General features: G+C 41.6%; 1 protein-coding gene across 1 annotated transcript; it reads right to left on the bottom strand.

The window, feature by feature from the left end:
* Positions 1 to 5,655: 5,655 nt before the first annotated feature.
* Positions 5,656 to 8,349, bottom strand: LOC149306993 (uncharacterized). Its single transcript, XM_089538239.1, has 2 exons — positions 8,291 to 8,349; positions 5,656 to 6,910 (listed from the first exon to the last, which is right to left on the bottom strand). The coding sequence occupies exons 1-2, from the start codon at positions 8,347 to 8,349 to the stop codon at positions 5,656 to 5,658; spliced, it is 1,314 nt and encodes a 437-aa protein (XP_089394365.1).
* Positions 8,350 to 27,637: the final 19,288 nt, after the last annotated feature.

Genomic DNA, 27,637 nt, shown 5'->3' with positions numbered 1-27,637 from the left:
TCAGCTTAGCTTGGAAATCTCCATTCACCCTTCAGCCTAGAGAATAGGAGGCATCTACCAAAAATGCTGCGGACCAAACTTGACCATATATAGCCTTTGCTTGAAAGCTGCTTAGGCAATAAGAACAAGAGACTTCCTCTTGCCATTTCAAACAGCCAAGAGTTTATTAATCTTTCTCGTGCCCCTGTATTGTCATTCAACCAATATGGTGGCCCCAAAATCCAATTGACGCTGTATGATTTTTCTGGTTCCAAGTTGGTCCTCTTCATTCATCCGCTGCCATGATCTTTCAAGGCAGGGCAGTCAATATGCATTTCCCTCACAATAATTAGCAATCTCTGTGATTCCTGATGTTCAGCTGAGCTTTGGTAGAGATGGCAATAGGCATCTCCTTGTAATAATTTAAGTGGACCCTGCTTTATCTCAGTTTCTTAAAACCATTGGAGGAGTAAAAGCATGCTCTGTAGATCTGCATTGATATAGATCACACTGGTATGCTGGCAAGGGAATAGGAGAGTTTTAGTCCAAAAACATTTTTCTCCCATGATCTGAAAATTCAAAACGCGCCAGCTACGGGGACCAAATTTCTTATGTTGCTTCAAGATGGCTCTGACTTATGACAATCATTTTCATAGGGTTTTCTTGACCAGATGTATTCAGAGAAAGCTTGCTTTTGCCTTCCTCTCAGGCTGAGAGAGTGTGACTTGCCCAAGGTCCCCCAAGTGGATTGCCATAGTTTAGCAGGATTTGGACCCTGATTTCCCAGAGTACTAGTCCAATGCTTAAACCACTTCTTAGGGATCAAACACGTCCTCATGATCCAGGCGTATTGCTGAACTTCTAACAAAGATCCTCCCAACTTTCATGCTCTAGGAAAGCAAAAGATGGGCATTTGGCCTTGTCCAGAGGGTTTCTTTGCTCCATTAACCTTCTGGTAATAAGAAAGCTACTTTTCCTTCCTTGATTCTCTTTTCTGGACTAGAGTCCTCCACAATTTGGACAATAATAATGTCCTTTCCATACATCAGGGCTAGAGAATTAACAACCATCCAGCTGTTGTTGTTGTGTGCCTTCAAGTAATTTATGACTTATAGCACCCCTAAGGCAAACCCATGAGAGGGTTTTCTAAGGCTAAAAGTATGTGACTCACATAAGGTCACCCAGTGGGTTTTTATGGCCAAATGGAGAATCAAACCTTGATCGCCAAAGAGATATAGTCCAGTGCTCAAACACTACACTCTGCAGGCCCTTGTTGATGAAAAGACCACTTGCAAATTATTATGAGAAGCTGATGAAACTACCTTTCCCATAATAATTTGCCAGTGGTCCAACTGGGTAGGTCTGATGGACATTTAAGTCCAGCAATACCTGGAAATTATAGATTCTCTAACCCTACCCTTTATAATAGGTCACTAATGCCAATAATTCTTCCTGTGGACCACTATTGCTTTCCTTGATTCTTACTACACTCATTCCAGTAGTATGAATCTGCAATATCTATCATAGAGCAGACTTGCATTATATGGCACCAGATCATGATCTTGACTAACACAACACATATCCAGCACTTGGAGAAGTAATGGCGGGGTACAGACCGCCGCTTTGCGGCGGTCTGCCGCCGCCGCCAGTAGGTCCGCGGGGGAGCCGGAGCCTTCAGACGGCCCGACTCCCGCGCGGACCGAAAAAGAAGCTCCAAAATGGAGCTTCTTTTACCGTCGCGTTTGCGACGTAGCGAGGCGCCAGGGGCGCGCTCGCTACGTCACAAGCGGCGCGACGCGTACGGACGCTCAGCGTCCGATACGCAAAGATGGCGGCGCCCATGTGGAAGGGGCGCCGCCATCTTAGAATCATAGAATCATAGAATCGTAGAGTTGGAAGAGACCACTAGGGCCATCCAGTCCAACCCCCTGCCATGCAGGAAATCCAAATCAAAGCATCCCCGACAGATGGCCATCCAGCCTCTGTTTAAAGACCTCCAAGGAAGAAGACTCTATCACCTTCCGAGGAAGTGCATTCCACTGTCGAACAGCCCTTACTGTCAGGAAGTTTCTCCTAATGTTCAGGTGGAATCTCTTTTCCTGTAGCTTGCATCCATTGTTCCGGGTCCTGTTCTCTGGAGCAGCAGAAAACAAGATTGCTCCCTCTTCAATATGACATCCTTTCAAATATTTAAACAGGGCTATCATATCACCTCTTAACCTTCTTTTCTCCAGGCTAAACATCCCCAGCTCCCTAAGTCGTTCCTCATAGGGCATGGTCTCCAGACCCTTCACCATTTTTGTCGCCCTCCTTTGGACACGCTCAAGTTTCTCAATGTCCTTTTTGAATTGTGGCGCCCAGAACTGGACACAATATTCTAGGTGGGGCCTGACCAAAGCAGAATACAGTGGCACTATTACTTCTCTTGATCTAGACACTATACTTCTATTGATGCAGCCTAAAATAGCATTGGCCTTTTTAGCTGCCGCATCACACTGTTCACTCATGTTCAACTTGTGGTCTACTTGGACTCCTAGATCCCTTTCACACGTAGTTTCATTCAGCCAGGTGTCACCCATCCTATATCTGTGCATTTTATTTTTCCGCCCTAAGTGCAATACCTTACATTTCTCTGTGTTGAATTTCATTTTGTTAGCTTTGGCCCAGCTTTCTAGTCTATTCAGGTCATTTTGAATCTTGATCCTGTCCTCTGGGGTATTAGCTATTCCCCCTAATTTGGTGTCATCTGCAAATTTGATAAGTATGCTCCCAATTCTGTCATCCAGGTCATTGATAAAGATGTTGAATAGCACTGGGCCCAGGACAGAGCCCTGTGGGACCCCACTGGTCACTTCTCTCCAGGATGAAAAGGAGCCATTGTTGAGCACCCTTTGGGTTCGGCCGGTCAACCAATTACAGATCCATGTAACAGTTCCTTTGTCTAGCCCACATTTTACAAGCTTGTTTGCAAGAATGTCATGGGAAACCTTGTCAAAGGCCTTACTGAAATCAAGATATACTATATCCACAGCATTCCCTTCATCTACCAAGCTGGTAATTTTGTCAAAGAAAGAGATTAGATTTGTCTGGCATGACTTGTTTCTCTGAAACCCATGTTGACTTTTTGTGATTATGGCATTGCCTTCTAGATGTTCACAGACTCTCTGTTTAATGATCTGCTCCAGAATCTTTCCTAGAACTGATGTCAGACTAACTGGACGATAATTGTTGGGATCCTCTTTTTTCCCCTTTTTGAAGATGGGGACAACGTTTGCCCTCCTCCAGTCTGCTGGGATCTCTCCTGTTCTCCAGGAGTTTTCAAATATGATTGCCAATGGCTCCGATATTACTTTTGCCAGTTCTTTTAATACCCTTGGATGGAGTTCATCTGGTCCCGGAGACTTAAATTCATTTAGATTAACAAGGTGTTCCTCTACTATCTCTTTACTTATTCTGTGCTGAAATTCCCCTATTCTGTCCTCTGCTCCATTATCCTCAGGTTGAGCACCCTTTGCCTTTTCTGAGAAGACTGAGGCAAAGAAGGTGTTGAGTAATTCTGCCTTTTCTCTATCTCCTGTTAGCATTTTGCCATCTTCTCCACGCAGTGACCCTACCGTTTCCTTCTTCTTCCTCTTGCTGCGGACATATCCAAAAAAGCCCTTTTTATTGTTCTTAACCTCTCTAGCAAGCCTGAGTTCATTCTGCGCTTTAGCTTTTCTGACTTTACCCCTACACATGCCTGCTATTTCTTTGAATTCCTTTTTCGTGATTTCCCCCTTTTTCCATTTCTTATACATGTTCCGTTTCAAACTTAGCTCAGTTGAAAGTTCCTTAGTCATCCATCCTGGTTTCTTGAGACACCTCCCGTTTTTCTTTCTCACTGGAACTGTTTGAAATTGTGCCTTCAGTATCTCCCTTTTGAGAAAGTCCCATCCGTCCTGAACTCCTTTATCTTTTAGTATTTCTGACCATGGAATCGCCCTCAATACTTCTCTAAGTTTACTGAAATCCGCTCTCCTAAAGTCTAGGATGCGTGTCTGACTCTGCCTGGCTTCTCCTCTCCATTGTATAACAAACTCCAGGAGAACATGGTCACTTTCACCTAATGATCCCACCACTTGCACCCCATTAACCAAGTCATCCTTGTTGGTTAGGATCAGATCTAAAATAGCTGACCCCCTTGTTGCCTCTTCCACCTTTTGGACCATGAAATTGTCTTCCAGGCAAGTGAGGAATTTGCTAGACCTTGAGGATTTTGCTGAGTTTGACTTCCAGCAAATATCAGGATAGTTGAAGTCGCCCATCACTACTACATCTCTCTTTTCTGACTGTGTGGACATCTGTTCTAGAAAGATATCATCCAATTCCTCAGTCTGACTTGGGGGTCTGTAGTAGACTCCCACCGTAACACCCTTGTTGTTTCCCTCCCCTTTGATTCTTATCCAGATGCTCTCCACCTGGCTTCCATGATTGATGTCCAGGATCTCTTCACTGGTGTAAATATCTCTGACATATAGTGCTATTCCTCCTCCTTTCCTGTTTGGCCTATTTCTCTTAATAAGGTTATACCCCTCTATTTCCACACCGCCCCTTCCTAACCCTAGTACGTATTCTATACGTACTAAATGGCGGTATGTATCCCGCCTGAATTTTGGTCTACTGCTCCCAGAATGAAGCAACCAGCATAGCCCCAAATTTAACTTTTTACAGCACTCCATGTTCCTAGTTACAGGACATGCAAAGATGTTAACAGCAGTGACTATCACAGGACAGGGCACAGATAGCCCTCATGAAGATTGTCTGGGTGTAATTTGGAGGCAGAAGGAAAAAAAACACCACCAGTATGAATAAAAATGTATTTTTATTAGCATGTTAAAATGACAGATTTCTTTGTTCAACAACCACTCCTAACCTTCCATATTCCTTTTGGTATCTCCCAGCTCAAGAGGATTCAAGTATAGTTATATAAGCCCAATAGAGTACAATAAATTCTGATGAACCTATGCAGCAACACAATTGGCACAATTATACCCATGAAGAACAATCCATGCGATTGTTCGTCTGTTAACTCGAGAAGGCGGGGAGGAAGGTGGTAAACTAGTGATATCTAAAACATGAGGAATAGAGTATAATAATGCACCAATGCAGAAGAGTTAAAAAAACAACCACTGTATACATATATCTTTCCATATTAATTTCCTTTCTCATGTAACAAGAAACATCTTAGCCGCAGCAGTGTAGAAACCCTTCTTACTCCAGGCACCTTCTTCTTACTTTGGCTTGTGTTGAAAATTTGCCCTTAATCCAATTGCTAATCCCCATTAGAGTAGTTCCACTAATTAATAGGAAGTTGGTAAGTCAACACTGTTATTCAGTTCCACCGGTTCAGTGGGTCTACTCAAGGTTGGGGGGACTAGCAATTGGATTGCTTGGGAAATGTTATTTGAACAACTTCTTCAATCTTTACTCAGTATATGCTGGTTAGGGATTCTGGGAGTTGTCAAAAAGTAACTTTTCTCAAGCTGTGGTTTGAATACCAACAGCTTCTCAAGAGAATTATCAATGTATATTAAACACACACACACACACACACACACACACACACACACACACACACATTTAAAATTTGTCTGAGGCTTACGTACAGCCCTGCCGTTCTTTGAATTAGCCTTCCCATCATAACACAGTACAACAAAACAACTTTTTCTTTTCTGGGACCAGGGGCACCTGAAGCTTGCCTTCTTCCTCTGGTGCATTCATCAGCTTCTCAGCAGATTCTAGAAGGTCTGGGACACTATCATTTAAAGCTTGATCTTGAGCAGTAGCTTCCATGCCAGCGTTCGCTTGCTGAGGTACAACAGGTGTGGTGTCTAGTTCTGAATGCATTCTTTGTGTAGCCTTTTGTATTATCCCTTCTTCATCCAGATCCGAAATGTGTGCTTCGACTATCGCTAAAGCTGGTTCATTTGAGACACCTTTGTCAAGTTCCTTTATGGAGGAAGGCTTTCCAGCACCACAACACTGAAGCTGTTTAGTAACTTCTGGCAGAGGTTTTGCAGTGGACTCTGGTGCAGTCACTGCTGCAAGTTCCCCGGGATGTCGAGCCTCCAAATCATTCACAGCCAACACAGCAGCACCTGCCTTGGAGAGGTTTCTGTTGGGTACATCTTCCTTATTTAGATGGAAAGATAGTATTTTTTTATTAACTGTGTAGCTTTCTTTGCTTGCATCTGGCTTCTGTTGAGCACTGGAGAGATCTTGCAGGTTATGCTCAAGAGATTGTCCTCCAACATTTAGCTCATATACCTGTTCAGTACATTGGTTATTTTCTAGAAAAGTCAAATTATGGAGATGCTCTACAGTTATTATCTCTGTGGTGTTTCCTGTACAACAGTGGGCAGCATTAATTTCTGATGCTAGTTTAGCCTCCTTCATGACATCCATAACACCCTCTGGAGCAGATGGGGAGACATCACCTTTTTCGTTGTATACTTGTAATGCATGTGCCTCTTTTGCTTCATTGGGAAGAGACAATGCAATAGCCTCATTCTGCTGCTTATCAATTTGCCCTCCTCTCTCTTCTCTGAAACCACCTTTGGGTGTCTCCTGTGCTATATTAGGTAGTGTCTTCCCAGCTAGTTGCATTTCAAGGGCTCTTTCCGACTTAGTGGTGTGGCTTTCCACCACATCTTCACCCAAATTGGTTTTGCTTGTTCCTAGCATTACATCAGGTGATGCCCACCTAGTTGGTTGTACGTCAATGATTTTTTCCATCTTAGCTGTAAAGGCTTCCTGGTCATCATGCACATCAAAACTGTGGCTGCTGTAGTCGTTTCCCATGTCTGAGCGTTGCTGTCCTAGGCGTGTAGAGTCAATAGCTCCAAATACAGAGGTGTAGGAAGTTTGTTTCTGATGTTCTGCAATAAGCAACCTGCAAGACAGAGATTGCAAAGATTATGACTAGCCAGTCTAGTAAGTTGCTGTAGCCTTCTACTGACAACCTGAGAGATAGCATCAAGTTGAAAACTCTAAGAAGCACTAGCCTTCCTGTCCAGTCTGGAAAAGTTTCCCTTTTGGGGCTACAACATCTAGAATCCCTAGGGCAGCATGGCCACTGTCCTTTGTTGCTCCAAAAAAGATACTCACTATTCTAGATATCAGAACTGGAGTTGTCCCAGATTTAAAGATGGTACAATAATAGTAAATGCGCTCATTGATCATGTTCCTTGTACTCTTTCTAGTGGTGCATCTCTTTCTCTCAGATGTCTGAGATGCTACACCATCCAGTGGCTACTTCAAAGATACCGATCAATAGAAGTAGCTTCTCTTATATCTATTGTGGTCTCAGGAGGGATACAACTTCACTATGAGCTATTCCCCAGCCCTTTCCTGCATCTCTTAAAATTATCATAGATTTCATGAAACTTATACAACCCAAGAGCTTTATTCAATGCTAAGGTCTTCAGAGAGAAACTCTTCTCATTTCCATCCCCCTACTCAGCTATTTAAAGAACTGAAAGTGAATTGTTACAAACAACAAGTTAATTGTAATTAATTCAATTTGTTTTGCCATAACTAAGGTATTAACAGGTTACATTATACCTGTAACAATTGCACCATAACAACTGGTAATGTCATTCTCTTTAGTGTAACTCATTAGTAATACTTATTTATTGCTTTTATGACTTCTTAGGCTTTATGTGAAAAAAATGGATAAAACATTCCTTAGAACAGATCAAAAGTAAATTTACAAGCCAGTTTTAAATAATACTTTTAAAAATCATAGAACATGTGGGCATTTGGCTGCCCACATGGAAAGCCAGTTTAATAGAATGATAGTTAATTTTATTGTTAAGGATAAGTAACTGCTTTTTGAGATCCCGAATTTTAGATTACTTTTTAAAAGTAGCATAATTGGCTAGCAGTCATCCAAAATTAGTTTGGTTGGATGCAAAGAGGTTATCAGTACCTTTAGTAGCTACTCCTTCTTTACTAAAAAGTTTTAGTAACTTCCATTTGCTAGTAAGCAAGGTTATGGGCTTGTCATTATCTATTTTATTATTCTTTTACATTTGGTCACCAAATTAAGCACATCAATAGCAGTTTTTGATGTTAAGAATTGTTAAACACAGTAGTTAGCAATAGATCTTCTTGTAGAACAGGAACTCAAGATAATGCATGGACTTGTGTAGAACAGAAATAATCTTCAAATGCACTTTTGTCGTACCATAATACAACACTCATGTTTTGAAATTATTAATCCATAGTGGCAATTGGTACACACATGTCACACAAGCAGAATAAATATTACTTGCTGTTACCGAAGACTAAATCAAAAGCCATTTGAGTACTAGTAACTTGCTTTGGCATACCTTCACCCTTCTACAAGAGCTAAAATGAGGAATCCAGGTTACAGCAACAAAAACACTGCCTTGCCATGAACAAAGGTTCTCTTAATCACGAATCCAGTCAATCCAGCCATTCTGCTAGGCAATTGGTCTAGTCTTAAATACAGCCAGAGAGCTACATCAAATCACTTCCCCACCAAACAGAGCACTTTAGTTCCTCCAGACCATAGTTCTCATCAACTTTTCTTATTCATAGTTGCAATTGAAGCATACTTAATTAAGAAGCAAGTAATGTCTTCTGGACTCAGTGGACTGTTCTTTCAGGAAAATAGTGTTCGGGATCAGGTTTGTAAAAAAGGAGATCTTCAAGTGGTCACCCCACACCTGAATATATTTCCCATTCCTTCCCCTTTAACAGCCACCAGGTGTATTAAAAATCTCCAAGGGAAGATCAGTTTCATGCAATTTCAATGAGGTCTAGAAGATCTTTACCTGAAAGGGTTCTGTTTGTCAGGTTGCAGTTAAAGCAAAAGGACCATTCAGTTTAAAAACCAGATATGGAGAATGCTTAGTCCTTGAGATCTCACAGGAGGAGGAGACAGAATCTGGGGAAAAGAATGATATGGCAGAAGAACAATCTTATCTAAGTCCCTGCCAAATTGGGGAAACTGGAAGGTATGCATCTTCTATCATTCGTCAACATTGGCTGATGGAGGTTGCAGTCTAACAACTATAGGGCCAGGAATTCCCTGTTCCTGCTTTAGAAGTAAAACCTGTCTTTGGAAATAGATATCCCATACTTTAGAACAACCATAGTCAAATAAGTTGAAGTAATTTCTTGATACCTACACATGCTAATCATTCATTCATTCATTCATTCAGGTTCTTTTCTTTTGCATTAAAGACAATGGCAATAACATGCCTAGGATCCTGCTTAGTATGGAAATAACATGCCTAGGATCTTGTTGCATGGCTGTAATTGTATTTGCCTGTGATTAAGCCCCAATGAATTAAACAGTGAATAAGCAGAGCCAGTGTGGAGTAGTGGTTTGAGTGTTGGACTGCAACTATGGAGGCTAAGGTTTGAATCCTGGCTCTGCCATGTAAACCCACTGGGTGACCTTTGGCAAGTCACTCTCTCTCTCAGCCCTAGAGAATGGCAATGACATATCCCCTCTGAAGAAACATTCCAAGAAAACCCCATGATAGGTTCACCTTAGGGTTGCCATAAGTCAGAAACAACTTGAAGGCACACACAACAATATCAACAAAGCCCTGTTCATCCCAATGGGAGTTCTGTTGAGTAAACATGCATGGCATGCATATTTCTAAGAATTTTGAAATTATATGGTTAACAAGATGTCAGGGTATCTTCCTTGGGGAACTCCCTCCCTAATGAGCTCTGTACTTCCACCTCCCTTGATGTCTTTAAGAAGAATCTGAAGACTTATTTATTCCACCAGGCTTTCCCCCCGTGAGCCTTGTTGTCATGCTCTTCCCCTTCACAATGTTTTGCTGTATTCCATTCTACACAGCCACTTGTATGGATGTTTGTTGCTTGTTATTGTTTTTATTATCATTCTTGTAATGTTGTCGGGGGTGTGGGCTTGTGATGTTTTAACTGTTTTTATTCTGCTGTACACCGCTGTGATCCTTGGAATAGCGGTATAGAAATAAATTATTATTATTATTATTATTATTATTATCTTCCCTCTTGTGGTTATTATTTCTGAAAAATTGGAAGAGTGACCTTTTTGGACTACAACTCTCAATATCTTATAGCCAGCTTGGATACAAGCCATGCTGGGAGGATTCTGGGAGCTGTAGTTCAAAACGGCAACTCTTCCAAGGGCTGGAAATTCCAAGCAAAGGTCTGACTAGTCTTGGAGTCAAGCCTCTGCTGTGTAGAAGCCATCACTATTTATCTGAAATGGGCCAATATCATATCCAGTTAAGTGATGAACACCTTGAAAGTAGGGCAAAGAGCCCAGTTTTGTTTTTGGCAGGTTGGGCTCTCCCAATTTGTCGTCAAGAAGTCGGTTCAGCATTATCAGAGGCCAACTGCTTAGAGCAGAAATAGATTGTCAGAAGATTCCAACATTCGGGTTGTTTGGATGCTGCAGTTGCAACTTCTATATTTTCAAGATCTTTTTATCTGGTGATTTACATTACTGCAGTTTGCAAATTTAAAAAGCACTCAGTTTCATCAAGTTACTGTGGTGAGGTTTACTTTGCAATACATGGTATATACAGGCCAGGCTTGAAGACACACAACAACAGGCTTTCCCCGTCCATGATAAAACTCAAGGTACGAAGGTTAATACTGCGCACCCAGTTCTCTCAACTCATACCCTTCAACATTTTGCAGATGATAACCAGAACACATGTGGCCAAGCAACATCAGAGTATGGTCAAGATGGCAAAGGTTATTAATGAGGAAGAACTCACAAGCAAGGAGAGGATGCAGCAGTTTGCTTTTCCCCAAGTCTACTGGGAAGAGCAACATTTTACCTTCTTTCTCTCTCCCCACAATGAGCTAACTGAATGCAAACTACTTTTTCACCTGAAGCTTGGTTTGCAGCAATCCTGGTTTTCATCTGTGAGTGTTGGTGAGTATGCAGAAACCACAATTTTATTCTCCATGAAATTGCCTATGCTTTTTTAAAAGCCGTCTGTGTTGATGGCGAACTCTGCCTTATGCTATTTTTACTTGTTTTATTCTTTCCCGCTGTTTCTCCAATGAGATCAAAATGTCACTCATCTTCCTCTTGCCCACTTCACAACATCACAACCAATTTGTGAGATGGATTAGGCTCTGTGTGTGTGTGAGGCAGGCAGACTGACTCAAGGTCAGCCAGCGTGTTTCATGTCTTGGTACAATAACATCCATGTATTTTGCTATATGGCCAGCACTGCTCCCCCTGAATATGTTTCATGTCTCAGTGAAATCTGAACCTGCATCTCCTTTCCAGTTCAATATTCTAACCCCTCTGAGAGCTCTGCAGATGAACTGTACACAGTGTACCTACATTTGTGTGTAGTTTTCAATTCAGTTTTACATACAAAATAAATTTCAGTCTTTTAGGGTTTGTGTCACATTAGTCCACATTGGAGAAAAATCTCTATTCTTCACAGTTATTAAAATTAACGGATTCCTCCATGTGCAATCTTGATTTGGCAACTTAAGTAAATCTGCCTCTGTTATTGTGTCAAGTGAAGAGACAGCCATCTCTCCCAGCTTTTGTACGGTTCACTGGCTTAAGATGTTTGTTTAATGGGCACTGATGGGTAGTTGATGTTCCTGGAGCTACGAATATAGGTCAGTACATCTGCCAGGGTTTCGATCTGGCTGGAACCATTTGACAGAATTTAATCTAGCAAGAAGTAGAGATACAAATCAAACTTTTGCAGAGGATTGTTTAAGAAGCATTCTTGAGACATTTCAAGAGCATGTGATTTCTTTGGAGGAAACCAGTGCATCTTTAAAGACCACCACAACCTCTGGGAGCTCCTTTTTTGTTTGTTCGTTTTTATATTGGAGGTTTATTTCTCTCAGCCAAGTCTGGGGAATCTCTTTCTGTCCAAGAGCCAAATTCAGTGGTATGTGGGGGCAACCAGCGGCATATTTTAGCTTAAAGATCTCACTGCCAGTAACTAAGGGCTGTTTCCCACTACACATTTATAGCACTACGATTCCACTTTAACTGCCATGGCTGCATCTTCTGGGGTGTGTAGTGTTGTGAACTACTAGAGCTCTCAGGGTGCACATTCCAACTACCTCTCCTTAAACTGCAAATCCTGGGATTCCATAAGATGTTGGCATGGGAATTAATGTGGAATCATAGTGCTATATCTGTGTGGTGGGAAAAGACTGGAAGCCTTAGGAGAGGCATTTCAACTTATAAAAAGCCAGGAAACAACCAATTGTATTATGGGGAAGGTGGTATCTGGGCAACACCTGAAGGCTAGATTTGGCTCCCTAAGGGGACCAGAGAGCTGGCATGGTGTAGTGACTTGAGTATTGGAGTACAACTCTGGAAAGCAAGGTTTCAATCCCCTCTAAGCCATGAAAACCCACTGGATGACAAGTCGCATTCTCTCAGCCTCAGAAGAAGGCAAAGGCAACCCCCTTTGAACAAATCTTGCCAAAAAAACCCCTTCCATGATACGTTCACCTTAGGGTCATCATAAGTTGGAAACAATTTGAAGGCACAAAACAACAAGACCAGAGTCTGCCCAAGGTCCCCTTGCATGTGTAAATAAACTGATAATACAAAGAATGCCACAAGCCTTCACTGTTTAATTCTCATATGCAAAGTCCCCTTGCTGAGTGCTGTCCTTGAAATATTCTACTCCTCAGGGACTATGGAGAGCGTGGAACAATAACTTTATCCACACTTTTTGTTCCTGTAAGTCGTGGCAAGATGATTGAGATGGAGTTAATTCATTTGCATGCTGCATGTCATTCTTTCTAGGATGTGTTGTGTGGAAGTACAAAGTAATTTCCAGTGTTTTCCCCCCTCCCTCCCTCCTTCCCTCCCTCCTTTCAGCTCCTGCTTTATTGCTGGAGTACTATAGATATAAAATATGGCTATCTGACGATATCATAACCTTGAGATACGACTTCCTTCCCTTGCTAGGCAATTGGCAGTTGTTAGTGGAAGCCAATAAATTAGTGCAGCTACAGACCAAGGAACCAACATGAGCTGCCTCTTCTTGCAAACATCTGGGTGTATTCAAGGCAGAGCCCAGCATGGTGGCACCTGTCCATGGCTGTAATTAAGCTGACGATGCGCCTTGGGTCTGAAAGGCTTTTAATAATTATACAGCAGTGAGCGGCCTGGGTAGCCATCCCAAAACAAGCAATCTGAGCTGAGTGCTGATCGGATGCAACCCTTCGGCAGATCAAAGAAGGCAAGCCAGGTTGCACAGAGTGCATCAGAGCATAGAAAGATACCGTTAAAAAAGTAATTAGCAGCAGTGATTGTTGCGAGTCCCCCCCATAGTTAGATACCATTTCAATTAGAATTTTTCTTACAAAGCAGTTCTTTGATTTCTCATGTCTACAAGAGACTAACATGGCTGCCTCTTTGTTTAGGGAATGCTGTGTTGCAAAACACCTTCCTCTCTTGTCCGCATTTTGGTCACCTCAGTGCGCATAAACAGAAAAGAGAGAGGCACAGCGCGAGGCAGCATTTGAACCATGCGATAATCCTTCTCTGCCATTTAGTGGGGCCACAGCCCTGTAATTATAAAAATAACTAAAGCAGTATCAAGAAATAAAGCCAGCCAGCCATTAGTATATGAGCAAACATCCAGAAGTAGGCCTGGTGACAGTATGTATGAAATGAATTCGGGGGTCCTAGTAGACCACAAGTTGAATATGAATCAAGAGTGTGGCATAACAATTCAAAAGGCTAATGCACTTCCTGGCTGCATCAACAGGAGCATAGTGTCCAGTTCAAGAGAAGTAATACTACCACTCTATTCAGCTTTGATTGGAACTCACTTGGAACACTATGTCTGTTTCTGGGCACCACAGTTCACGAAAGATATTAACAAGCTGGAATGTGTCCAGAGGAGGGTGACCAAGATGATTAAAAAACTAGAAACCAAGCCTCATGAGGAATAACGTATGGTGCTGGTTATGATTAGCTGGGATATCTTAGAATATTTAGAATGCAAAAGATGTAGTAAGCTTGTTTTCTGATGCTCCAGAAGACACTAAGGATGCACTTGCACTGCAGAAATAATCAAGTTGACTGCACTTTAACTGCCATGGCACAATACTATGGAAATCCTGGGAAATATAGCTCCTTTTGGCACCAGAGCCCTCTGACAAAGAAGGTTAAATGTCTCACAAAATGACAGCTCCCAGAATTCCGTGAGCCGTGACAGTTAAAGTGAGTTCAATGTAGATTATTTCTGCAGTGCAAATGCAGCCTAGGACATAAACCATGGGATTCTAATTAGAAGGGGGAAAAGATCCCATGTAAAAATGAGGAAGAACTTCCTGAAGGTAAGAGCTGTTCAACAGCGGAATAGAAGGTGATGGACTCACCTATGCTGGAGGTCTTTAAACAGAGTCTGGATGGCAATCTTTTAGTAGCTGTTCAAGTGCTAGATTTAATTGTGTATTCCATATGACAGGATATTGGACTAGAAGATCTTTACAGTCCCCTGCAGTGCTATGATTCTGTGAAAAGCTTTATTGGACCAATAGATTAAAAAGTCAAGCTATCAAGTCCCCTAGGACTGTTCATCTGGTTGGAGATGAATAGTCCTGAAGAATGCAAAACCTTCCCTTTTAATGGTATTTTACTTGCCCAATAAAATAAATACTCGATCCTGTCTTTTAAAAGCAATTAGTTGCACTAGGTGGCCACATGAAAAAGAGCAAGTGGTTCCTGCATCTTTAACAGCTGTGTAAAAGGGGGGTATTTCAGCAGGTTTAGCTTGTCCTGGAAGTTACTTTTGCTGAAATTCTCTTTTACATGACTGTTAAAAGTTAAAGGTATAGGGTATTTTTTCCTCACATTTACCTATCCATCCCAGTTAAACTGCAAAACCAGCGATCTTATCCTTCATCAAGTCATAATTGTAATGTAATGAAGTCACAGCTTCATTATCCAAAGAAGAATTGTAACTATATTGTAATTTAGGCTGCATCTGGGCTGCAGAAGTAAACCAGTTTGATAGTACTTTTCCTGCCTGGCTCAATGCTATGGGATTCTGGGAATTGTAGTTTGTTTTGAGCACCAGATTTTGCTGACAGGGAAAGCTAAATGCTTCACAAAGCCACAGCTCCTTGAATTGTTGCCTCAGGATCACCACAAGTCAGAAACAACTTGTAACCCAAGAGTGGGAATTGTGAGATCCATGGGCTGCATGCCACTCACCAAGACTTTTGTGCATCCCTCAGACCTAACAGATGCCTCTCCCTGCTGGACCACATTAGCAGAAATAGAAAATAATGCCTCCAAAAGCCATTAGGGGTGACATTTTCCTCTTAAATGCCACCACCAACTTTTCTTGTTGCATTTTTATAAAACCACAAGTAACCTAATGTCTCTTGTGATTTTGTTGTAATGGCTGGATGCAGCTGGGGGTAGAAAATGGGGAGGATTGAGCTACAGTTTCTCTCCCCCTTTCCCACTGTTCCCAACTCCAAGGAGGCCATGGATCAGGAGACCGAATTGCACATGTGTGTTTGAACTCATCAGACAGTGGTTTCACTGGAAGCTTCTTGTGATCATACCCCATTACACCATCATATTATTTGCCCTATGTCTAAGGTAGTAGACTTTATATAAAAACCAATAAGGTCTCTGGGACACAGTCAACTCAGGGTGGGAAAGTAATTTCCTTTGACATTCACATAACCCCTTATGGCTCCCCCGTGGTGCTACTGTTGTTGTTTATGCACATTCTCCCCCATACCACCAACAACCAGGATTGTAGCCACAGATGATGCAGTGTTATTAGTATCTGTGCTTAAGGGTTCCGAGTTCATCAACCTAAACTCAGTGGAAAAAGTAAAGAGAGCTTGGCAGAGAGAAGGGAAGAAAGAGAGAGTTATTTTCTGATCTAATTTAGGAAATGGATAGGATGCAAACTCAGTTGAACGGAGGATAAAAGCCCCATGGGGCCCTTTACTGTGTCACAGTGTATCAAGCTCTGCTGAGCAGTCGAAGCATTTGCTCTATCATGCATCAGGATTTGCAGCCCCTGATGCTTCCTTCTCCTGTAGCAATTAATAGCAATTACCACCAGAACCTCAAGGTAAAAGCTGCCACCATAGGCCATGGTTAAAACATGTCATTTGACTCTTAGAAAGCAATCATCCGAACATGCACCCTCAAAATCCTTAGTGAATCGGAAGATGGAAAAATAAATTAGCGGCTCAAAGTGGTGGGAAGTTGGAATAAACTTGGCAGGCCAATCCAGTATATGTCTGCAAAGTACTTTTGTTGTCCCCAGACAAGGGTGAAATTTTGTGCGGTTTGCATTTCAATACAAGCCAACCTATTTTGCCTTTCCCAAAGCCATATGCATGTCAGCACACAATAATCCTTTTGCAATGCACTTTTCTGATAAAAAGAATAGACAAAGAAATTATTACATTAGGCTATATAAAGTACAAAAATCATATATTAATGGGAACATGTTTATATCTATTAAGATATAATGCATATAAAAGTGTGAATAATCATGGATGCTAAAAATCATATGATTTTTTGTGCAAACTTGAAATCAAAGTTTACACTCTTACTAGTGTGGTAATAGTACAAAACAAACTTGCCCTTGAAAAAATAAAGGCATTATAGGACTTAAAATGTATGGATTCATCAGTCCCTACTCTACATTAATAATGGGCATTTGACCATTGAAAAAATTATTCCAATTTTCTTTTTAAAAGCATTGTCTTAATAATATTATCTGTTGAACCAAGATTCTTTTCTGCATGGTATTTTGCCAATCTTCAGGTGTGGTTTTGTAAAACCCACTGCACAAAAATAATCTCCATGCAATTAAGAGTGCTCTGTTTGTAGTATTTTACAAACTATTGTTGCTGTGTGCCCTCAAGTCTTTACCTGCTTATAGCATCTCTAAGGTGAACTCATCATGGGGTTATCTCAGCAAGGTTTTTTCAGAGGAAGATTTGCCTTTGGCTTCCTCTGAGGCTGAGAGAGTGTGACTCACCCAAGGTCAGCCAATGGGTTTCCATGACCATGTGGGGATTTGAACCCTGGTCTCCAGAGTTCTAGTCCAACACTAAAACCACTACACCTACTGGTTCCTATTTTATGTATTTTTATGTATGTACACTGGTAACTTTGGGGTTGTGGGGGAAGAAAAATAAGTTGGAAATATTAGATTTCTAAAGCATTTCATCCTCTACTTCTGGATTTAATTGTAGCCATTCTTTTAGTCGAGCTGGCACTCAGGAGGAGAATGTACAAGGGAGTGGACCAAGGGAATGGAGTGGGGGTAAATCTGCTCATCCCTCATTAAAATTTGGTATAATTATTGGGAACTATATAGAATTCCATCGGGTACTGGATCCTGCCTATGGGAAACTAGTTGGCAGAGACTGATGTAAACAACAGAAGGGCTGTCAGATCGGGTGAATGAAATTCAATCACTTGTGCATGACCCAAGATTGTCCTCCAGAGAATTTGGATTGCATTCCTTGCTGAGCTTGGAAAAAAAATCTACATTTTTGTTCTACAACATCCAGCCACCTTTACCAGTGGTCATAATGTCTTGGGAATTGTGGGAAGTGCAGTTCCCCAAAGCAACTTTTCCAGATTATTTATTTGCTTCTGGGTATCATGGGGCTAACGGAATTAGTTTTCCTCTGTGACCTGTCTACAAGATGCAGGGCCAAATCCCTGATCCGAGTGCAGACTGCTTTCCACAACGTGAGCCAGGTTATGCACTGAATCTGCTCTATCCCTGCCTAAAACAGTTTCTTAAAACTGAATTTTTGATCTAGATTTTGTAGGAAGATCTTGAACACTCAGGAGGGGTGCCAGAAGGCTGTTTACACATGTGTCCTGCTGTGCCACCTGATGCCACTGCTGCTGGTATGAAATGCTTCATCTGAGGTCACTGTGAGGTGCCCCCCCACATGCTCAGCTTTGGGCACCTTGTTTCTGACCTGAGAGGGAACAATTTGTGCCAGTGGTGGCAGCTATGGGTGGCAAGGTGGGATGTGTGTAGGCAGCCTCCTGATGTTGCTTGGGGCAGCTCTGGAGCCACAATACTCCAAGAGCAGCCCAGAGTATTGTGAACAGTGTAGTCAAGCCCATGGTTATTTTTGTAGGTGTATGGCCTCTGGCACGCTTAAGCACAGCGCAAACTAGCAGAGTTAGCATCCATCTTTTCACCATCCTATAAAGAGCTTTTGTTTACAGATAAATATGTCCTGTTGCGCAGATTACATCGCTCTGACAGGGTGTCTGCTTCCGTGGCTGGATTTATGCCCTGCTTTTCAATTGGCAGAGAGATCTATTGCTGCCAGTGCAGCCAATCCTCAAAATGGATTTCGGGTGTCAAACCCAGTTCAGCAATGATGTTTGCAAGCATAGATGACATATTACATGGAGCTGGCAACGTCTGGTGCAGGGCCGTCAGCCCTAGAGTGAACAGCGATGTCATGAAATTACTCCTCCAATGATGTGCTTCACAAATTGGATTGAATAAACATTACCTTGGCAGTTTGTTACATTGATTCAACCTCTGGCCCTGGTTTTCCATATACTTCTGGCTCCATGTTTATAAATGGATAAGTGTAATTTCAGGAAATGTTCCTGGAGATATGAAGCGTCTTTTCCCTGAGAAAGCTTGCTAGCGAAAGGCTGGCAGATCCAAGCACATGCCTCTCGTGATTTGAAAGCCAGAGTTCACAAGACCTGACGATTTGCAAATGTATATCCAAACTGAGTCCAGTTTATGGTAATGTGTCTGCAGAGCCGTAAAAATTTTGCCTGTGGGTTTCGATGTGTGAACACACATGTGTGAACTTTGTGAAGCATGGTCTGGTAAAGAAATGAATATTGCTCTCTGAAGCCGCAAAAAGCTATTTGGGCTAAAATATGATACACATCTAGATTATTGTCCAGGAAATAATAATAATGGTGGAGGAGAATTGTTGTTGTTGATGTCATTGCTGTTGTTGTTTATTCATGCTGTGATCTTGAAGCACTTTTGAGACTACCTGTGTGAAAGAGATTTTAGGAGATGCTTTCGCAGACTTGGTCTACTTTTTCAGATGCATGGAGTGAAGTGTTGCCCAGGAAGGACTTTTATCATCAGAGAATATGCATAGTCATAGAACTGCAAACGTTTCAGATAAGGTAATGAGGTTAAAGCTGATCTTGTCACCTCATCACAATACCTAGAAGTATTTTATTTCTATGGCTATTCATATAGTCTAATCATAAAGGTCCTCCTTGGGCAAAATTTCACTCCATGCATCTGAAAAAGTAGACCAAGGCTTCATTTGGACTGCAGAATTAATTTGGATACTTTAACTGCCATGACTCAGTGCTGCACTAACCTTCTAGTATTAAGAGTTTACTTTCCTAGGCTGCATCTCTAGTGCAGAAATAATGCAGTTTGACACCGCCTTAACTGCCATGGCTCCATTCTATGGAATTCTGGGATTTACAGTTTTGTGGAATATTTAGTCTTCTCTGTCAGAGAGCTCTGGTGCCACACCAAACCACAAATCCCAGGATTCTGTGATATGTAGCCATGACAGTTAAAGCAGGGTCAAACTGCATTATTTCTGCAATGTGGCAGCAGTCTATGAAAGCTTATGATACATGTCTTTCACAAAATACATACAAGTAATAGTAAAAGATAAAGCACTTGCTTATTCCCCTACTCCCAGTTCAAACAGATATATGTTTAACAAGCTCCTGAAAGACAAGAGTGGAGAGGAGAACCGAGTCTTTAATGGAAGGGAGTTTTCCCCCCATAACAGGAAAAGAGTCCTATCAGCTGTGTAGCAAATCATCAGAAAATACCCTCCAAATTTTAAACAGATCTATTCCTAAACCCCAAACCCAGACTCATTGGCTGCATTGAATTATATGAAGCCCCAACTGGAAAACAGAGGGAGTGGTAAGAATATACTTAGTAATTCTAGTGTGTGGTAAAATGCAAATGTTCCTTCTAGCAATGGTGCCTTTTCCCACATTGTGTGACACCTGCATGCATGCATGCTATAATAATATTTTTTAAAAACATCAAATTAGGCATTAGCAAGCTGCTGTCACAGCCAGTGAAGATGTTCGCATGAAGCAGATTATTATTTTTAAATGGCTTAATTAATTTCTGCTTGAAGCAAGAGGCATGCAAGTAGTGTTGACATGGAACAATGGGAAGCAAACCAGACAGAGAAAACAGCTGCAGATGGCAGAGCTTGTCCTGAATTTGTGTAAATGTGTGCCCATACATGTGTAAAGGAGAGCTCTAGTGCCACAACAAACTACAAATCCCAGGATTCCATAGTGTTGAGCCTTGGCAGTTAAAGTAGTGCCAAAGTGCATTCATTCTGCAGTGTGGATGCAGCCCTAGTTCTCTGTAGCTCCCTGATTTGTGAGTAAAGGGCTTTTCATATGTAGGACGCTCCTCAGGAGGAGTTGTTCTGGATGTCTTTAATGAAGACTGTACAGCTGATGAGACTGGTCCATTTCAGTAGTGAAAACTTGTCCCAAAACATTGCCATGGTTGTCCACCCTATTTTGATGCACTGCAGTTGACCTTCAGATGTTTTTTTTTTTTGGGGGGGGAGCAGATCTTGATTAAAACTTTTAGGCTACCATCCTTAACCTGCATTGACCCTAGCAGTGGAAGAGAGCATGTTACTCTAGATCACCATCCCTTGTGTGTTGGATCATGACTTCACATGTCTGTTGTCCTGTGATCTCCTTACTGATGCAATATGAAAATTAAGACTTAAGCCACCAGAAGAGTTTAAGAGGTAGGAGCTATCTTGCTTATTTCCTGATATGAGGACATGTTCCTTTCACCTCTCCATCCCCCATTTCTTTTGTGTCATTTGTTGTTGTTGTTGTTGTTGTGTTCCTTCAAGCCATTTCCAACTTATGGTGACCCTAAGGTGAACCGATCATGAGGTTTTCTTGGCAAGTTTCTTTAGAGGAGGTTTGTCACTGCCATCCTCTGAGACTGAGAAAGTGTGACTTACCCAGGGTCACCAAGCAGGTTTTCATGGCCAAGCTGAAATTTGAATCAAGCTGAGTGTTGTAGTCCAACACTCAAAACATTACACCGCTCTGGTTAAAAAGACACAATCGGGTCTTGACTTGTCTATTTTTTAACTGATATGAAAAGCCACACTGAAAGTCTTTTCAGTTGCAGAATGGAGTATCAATGCTAGAAATAGATGAATGATTGAATAGTTTTAAAAGGGGTGGCACAACTGTATTACCAAAATGTGCAAGGGGCATAGAGTGTATCCACACTCCAAAATTGAAGCAGTTTGAATTCACTTTCACTGTCATTACTCTAACCTTCAGGGTGCTCTGACGTGTAGTTTGGTAAGTTAATCAGCCTGGTCTATTACAGAGCTCACTAAATTACACAGCCCAGGATTCTCTAGGATAGAGTCATCACAGTTAAAATAGTGTCACACCACTTTAATTCTGCAGTGTGGATACACCCAGAGTAACTTTCAAGCTAGGTTCCATTTGGTTGTTGTATTCATTGGGTTTGCACCTGTAATGAATCCAAGCTAGTATTTTTTTTGTTTCTTTCTGCAGAGTTGCATGTGCTGCAGCTTGCCTTCCACTTCCAAAAAATTGTTTAGCCCAAAGCATACTCCAGAGCCAGCTGATATTTGATTATCTTTGATTTACGGGTTCAAGCCCTTTGAAGCACATCACTAAGGAGATAAAGCATGCTGCGGTGTCTTTCTCTGGGCAAAGCAGGAGTTTTTGATTTGAGCAATAATCTTTGTGCCACATCTGATACAGTAAGGTCAAGGGCAAAGCAGAGGAGGGGGGTGTAGAGAAGAGAGAGAGAAAAAGAAACTTTTGGCAAGGAGTGTTTCGAAATAGAAAATAAGTTTTTTGTTTGTTTGTTGCTTTAAAGCCTCTTCAGTCAAGTCCTCCCTGAGGGTGGCAGGAGAAAAATCTCACCCTATTAGTCTTGCTGGGTGTCAGGGCAATTAGAGAGAGGCTTGGCAAAGTGGTTTTGCCACCTGCTGAGAGAGCCTCTCTCTTTTTTGCTCCCTCCAGGTTGTTCTGGAGATCAAGAGCCCTTGCTGTTCGGAGGGTTATTGGGCTATCAATTGTCAGCAAGCCTACATCTAGCGATTGTCAAATTGGTTCAGAGAAAATAACCAGGCACAAGCCCTCACTCGGAGCTCAAATTGAAGGCGGGGTGGCGATTCACATAATGGCATAGATGACTTCTTTGTCCTTTCAGAGTCCCCCTCCATGCAAAGAGAGAGAGAGAGAGAGACTCTGAAACTGCAGGTGGGCTCCGAACCATTTTAGGAGCTCTCACTCATAACCAACTCTTAGACTCTGAATGCTTTAGAAAGGTCATTGAGATTGGAAATAGGATATATTAAGACATCGCAAGTACATCGCACATCTCTTTTGAACAGATTGATGCACAGGGGCTAAAGATCTCCTAATATTGCTTCAGGGGAATGATCAGATCAAAGAGACTGCTGTTGTCATCATCAAATTGGAAAGAGTCTCAAGTTAACCCCGTCCCCAGCGAATACACAACTAAGGCACACCTAAGAGATGGCCATCCAACCTTTGTTCAAAGACCTCCAAAGGAGGATAGTCCTCCAACCACTGAACCAGTGTAGTCCACTGTTAAACAGCTTTTATCACCAGGACATTATTCCTAATGTTTAGGTGGAAACTCTCTTCTTTTAATTTGAATTGTTGGGCTCATGTTGTAGGGCATGTCTACACAGGCCAAAGCAGTGTGACCAGAGGACAAGGCACCGCAAAGTTTCTGGAAAAATAGAGGACATTACAAGATACAAGCTAAAAATACTTATACAAATAGAAATTCATGCTCTCATTTTTACATTGCTCTATTACCAGCTCTTAGGTGTTTCCTTTTAAACATTTTGTGCATGATCAGGATGAGATCATTGAGCAGTTTTAAATGCATGTTATGGCTCTATTAATTGCCTCCTAAATAAGCAGATGGAGAAATCTGCCTGAATCGTATCCTGACATCTGCATCCTGTAAAACACACACCTATCCCTCCCGCATATCCATTTGTTCCAATTCCCTGTTGGGGAATTTATATCTTCCCAGTTTTGATTACTGAGTTGGTTGACAGCTGTGAATCAAAGATAACTGCACATCCAAATTATTAAAATTGAAACCAGCCCAAGAGGGCAGCTGTGGGAAGCACATGGGCACTGCAATCCTATATTCTGCTTGGAAGGCAGATGTAAGCAAAGGGCAAATATCATCAGACAACCATTTGATGACTGAGCAAAGTTGCTCTGGAAGGAGCCTTTAAAACTGGCTGGATAGTGCCTTCTGTTTTGCTGGTGTGCTCTTAAACCTATATTATCTTTTAATCATTGTTGTTGTGTGTATTGAGCTCAGAGGAGGAACGGACAACTACATAATGAGAAAACAGTGTGAAACACTCTAAAACAATGGGCACACCCACAGTGTTGCTGCAAACATTGTGAATGTCAGTGACACAATTGTGATGCTCACATATCAGAGGATGGACATAGTGTGGCCCTGGGGCCAAATGCAGCTCCCAAAGCCCTTTCTGTGCTCTGTGACTATCTACAGATATACTTTTGTGGGCCAAAAAAGTGGCAAATTTAATTTCCTGAAAGCTTGTTGGAGTGATAACTCTCCTTTTGTGTATGTTACAACTTAATATTTAAAAGAAGGCTGCTTTTTTCATTTCAAAACCAGAGTAGACATCTAAACATTAATTTTTCCCATCTGGGGGCATTTTTGGAAGCCTATGGAGGTCCAAGGGCTAAACATTGGTCCCTGATTCTACTGTATTTAACAATACCTGCTGTATCTGGAAAAAAACAAGTTGCTATTTTTGTTGTATGCCTTCAAGAAAGCAGGACACTCATGATAATGAATATCTCTGCATGCACACTACCATTTGTCAACAACTACTCATCTACTGCAGTGTACAAAATTTTATTAAAGTCAAAATCTTCTTAAGCTTTTAATAGAAATAAAAAGGGAAGCACAAAAGCAGCATTCAGCCAAAGATGGATAATCAGAGAATGACAGTGTGTGTGTGTGTGTTCATATTTAAAGGAAACCCGCACCTCTTATTCCCACAATTCACAGAGCTTAGAAAAGTCCCCAATTGGCAAAGGGGTTAGGCAAGGCTGCATGTTACCACTCTATTTGTTCAATTTGTATGCAGAAAATATAATATGAAGATTAGGTTTAGACTCAGAAGAAGAAGTGAAAATGGGAAGAAGGAACATCAACAACCTAAGATCTACAGATAACACAATACTACTAGCAGAAAACATTGTGGACTTGGAACAGTTACTAAGGATGATCAAAGAAGAAAGTGCAAAGGAAGGTTTAAAGAAAACAAAAGTAATGACCACTGAGGATCTACCTAAGTTCAACCTAGATAAGGAGAAAATCAAAATAGTCAAAGAGTTCCTGTATCTTGGATCAAACATTGATAAGAATAGAGATTACAGTCAAGAGATGAGAAGAAGACTAGGAATGGGAAGGGCAGCTATGAAAGAACTAGACAAGATCCTAAAGTATAAAGATACACATCCGAGCACTAAAGTTAGACTTGTCCAAGCCATTGTATTCTCCATCACCATGTATGGATGAGAGAACTGGACAGTGAGAGATGTGGTGCTGAAGAAGAGTGCTAAGGATACCATGGACAGCCAAAAAGATGAACAAATGGGTCCTAGAACAAGCCTGAAATGAACCCAAGATGATCAAACTGAGGCTGTCATACTTTGTTCACATCATGAGAAGATATGACTCATTAGAAAAGACAATAATTCTAGGAAACGTAGATGGTAGCAGAAAGAGAGGAAGACCACATGCCAGCTGGTTAGAGGGAGGTCCTGGCCTTGAATCTGCAGGACCTAAGCAGAGCAATGGTGAATAGGGGGGTCTTGGAGATGTTGCAACCACAGGTTCCCTATAGGTTGAATTAAAGGCAGTTAATATAGTAGAAAAGTAACCTTTTTGAACTGTTACATCCAGGAGCCTCTAACCACCATGGGCAATAAACATGCTGGCTTGGATAATTTTTCCAAGCTTCAGTCACCTCCAAAAGCCACCAAACGTACCCTTGCCCATTTTGGTGGGTGAATGTTTCTGTGAAACTAGGGTGGGGGAGAGATTTACACAAGTGTCGACTAAGCATTCAGAACTGTTTAAATGGAAGCACCATGTCTGTGTCTAGCAGCTGGATTTGGGCCAGTTTGATCAAGAACTGGATTGCATTTGTTTTGTTTCATGTATTTATTTGGACGCTGTAGAATGTATACATAAAAGTTGTCATAGCCTTTCAATGCAAGCTTGGAAAATAAATATCAATTTGATTTGGGGCAAGTTTCAAATTAGATTTTAATTATTTTTTAATTGTATGTTGCCAAGTAATCACAAGTTTCATTAAAATGAGTTACGTAACAGCGAACAAACAAAACCCAAGGATTAGATTGTTAATTAGCTATTTAATGTTAATACAGGACTTTAATTTTTTTTTATTGATAAAAGTGTTATACTTGGCAGTTACAAAGTGCTATAAGCAACTGCTAACTTATGGCAGTAATCCGTATTGTGGAACATGAAATGAAGGTCCCTTTATTTTTTAATCTTGTGCATTTGGGACAATAACGTAAGCCTGTGATATTGAATACTTTTTCAATATTGTAACTATTTTTAATGTATTTTTGGGTGCTGAATATGAAAAACACAATAAAAACGTCATACCACAAGCATTGCTATTTTACAGATTCAGTAGTTACATCAATTCATTTATTACTCAGCTTTGATTGAGTGTGGATGCTGATGTTCCAGTAACTTTTTTTACCATAAGAACTGTCTGACAGTAGAATACCACCTTGGAGGGTAGTGGACTACCCATCTTTGGAGGTCTTTAAACAGAGGTTGGATGGGTATCTTTCAGGAGTGTTTTAAGCTCGGTACAGATGGGCAGCTCCATGCCACCCATCTTTCCCCCTTGTCGGTGCTGCAACAGGCGCACTGTGCGGCACTGACTCGCTGCCAAAAAGAAGCCACTCTAAGCAGAAGTGGACGTCCTGGAAGTGACGTCTGGAGGCTGTGTGGCAGCAACGTCATCATGGTGGCTGCTGTGTGGACAGGAGGCCGCCATGATGATGGAGTCCATACGGACTAGGGTTCTGGAGTGAGCGGTTGTTGCGTGCTCCAGACCCCTAGAATTGGCATGGGCATGCCGCTCCCTGCCCATCTGTACCAGGCCTTAGTTGCATGGCAGGAGGCTGAACTACAGGGTCCTTCTGACTCTATGAGTCTATGGTTTCCCTCTCCCATTCTTTATCCTCTATTGAAGTGTTTCTAATAATAGCTGGACAGAGGCTTCCTTCCCAGCTTCTCATTAGCATGCCTTTGGTTTTTTAGCTTTGTTTTCTCTGTCTCCCCCCCCCCCCCCACAGACAAGCCAGCTGATGTGTTCATTGGACCTTGAAGGGTTTTCACTTGCCTCCTGATCAGCATGTGGAAGAGGAAGATGTACATAAGGACATGTAGTTGTTGCAGAGAGCTAAAAATGGAAAGTGAGTGGGGGTGCAGAGAGAACAGTAAAGGAAGAAAAATCCTTTCCCATTGAAAGGAGGCAGGCAAAAGGTATCTATTGAATGGGAGCAAGTGATGAGTGGCAGCATAAGACAGTGGTTAGCATGCTGCTCCTTAGATGGTAGCAATCAATTCACTTCACTGTCACTTCCTTGCTAGGATGTTCTTAGGTGCAGAAGTTACAATGTTTCTCTAAGTTCCCTGTTTATATAAGATGTGTCAGAACCAGGAAAAAACTATTTTTAGATCTAGAATCCCCCGGTGAACATTTTTATAAATGAGTGGGATGAAGGAGTAGAAGGAATGTTCATCAGATATAACTACAGCACTAGACATGGAGGGTTAGAACCTGGCAGAATCAGATTTCGAGGCTTCGACAAATTAGAATACTGCCTCAAACCAACAAAATGAATTTCAGCTGGCTGGAAGATTCTAGGAGGGATAGCTTGCCCTGGCTCTGAAATATATTTCAGATAGTGCAAGAATAGTGTTGTTGGAAATATTATAAACTACAAAGACTATCCTAATGATTGCCAGAGAGGAAAAGGCTCTGGGTTTAAGTCTGGAGTGATAAGGAGGGAAAAACAGATGCTAAGTCAAGGGAAGGAAGGATGGAGCTGTGCCCAAGACCAGAGCAAGATCAGACCTGAAGGTCATGTGCTATGAGCCCCTGAAGAACATGTTGGGTAAGGAGGTTTCAGGGAGTTGTGCTAGTATGCTACCTAGGGATTTATGCCTTGGATGAGTTTGAACTCACATGCATGGAGAAATAGTTTCCATTGTTTTCTCCCTGTTTTGAGAGAAAACAAATGTCCACACATAGTTTTGGCCTGGTATTAACACATAATGTTAATGTTGTGTTTCAAACCATTATTCGCACAGACATAGATGGGGAGGGGGATGTATGACTACTAGGTGAAACTTGCACAGAATTCTTGCCTCTCTGTTATTCTTCCCAACTGGGTACCCTGAGTTTTACAAAACCT

This window comes from Sceloporus occidentalis, unplaced genomic scaffold, assembly GCF_023333645.1.
Source record: "Sceloporus occidentalis isolate IW3139 unplaced genomic scaffold, rSceOcc1.0.p SCAF_9, whole genome shotgun sequence".
Lineage (NCBI taxonomy): Eukaryota > Metazoa > Chordata > Lepidosauria > Squamata > Phrynosomatidae > Sceloporus > Sceloporus occidentalis.
Note: the sequence above shows the minus strand (reverse complement) of the source record. Positions and strands in the feature narration are given on the sequence as shown.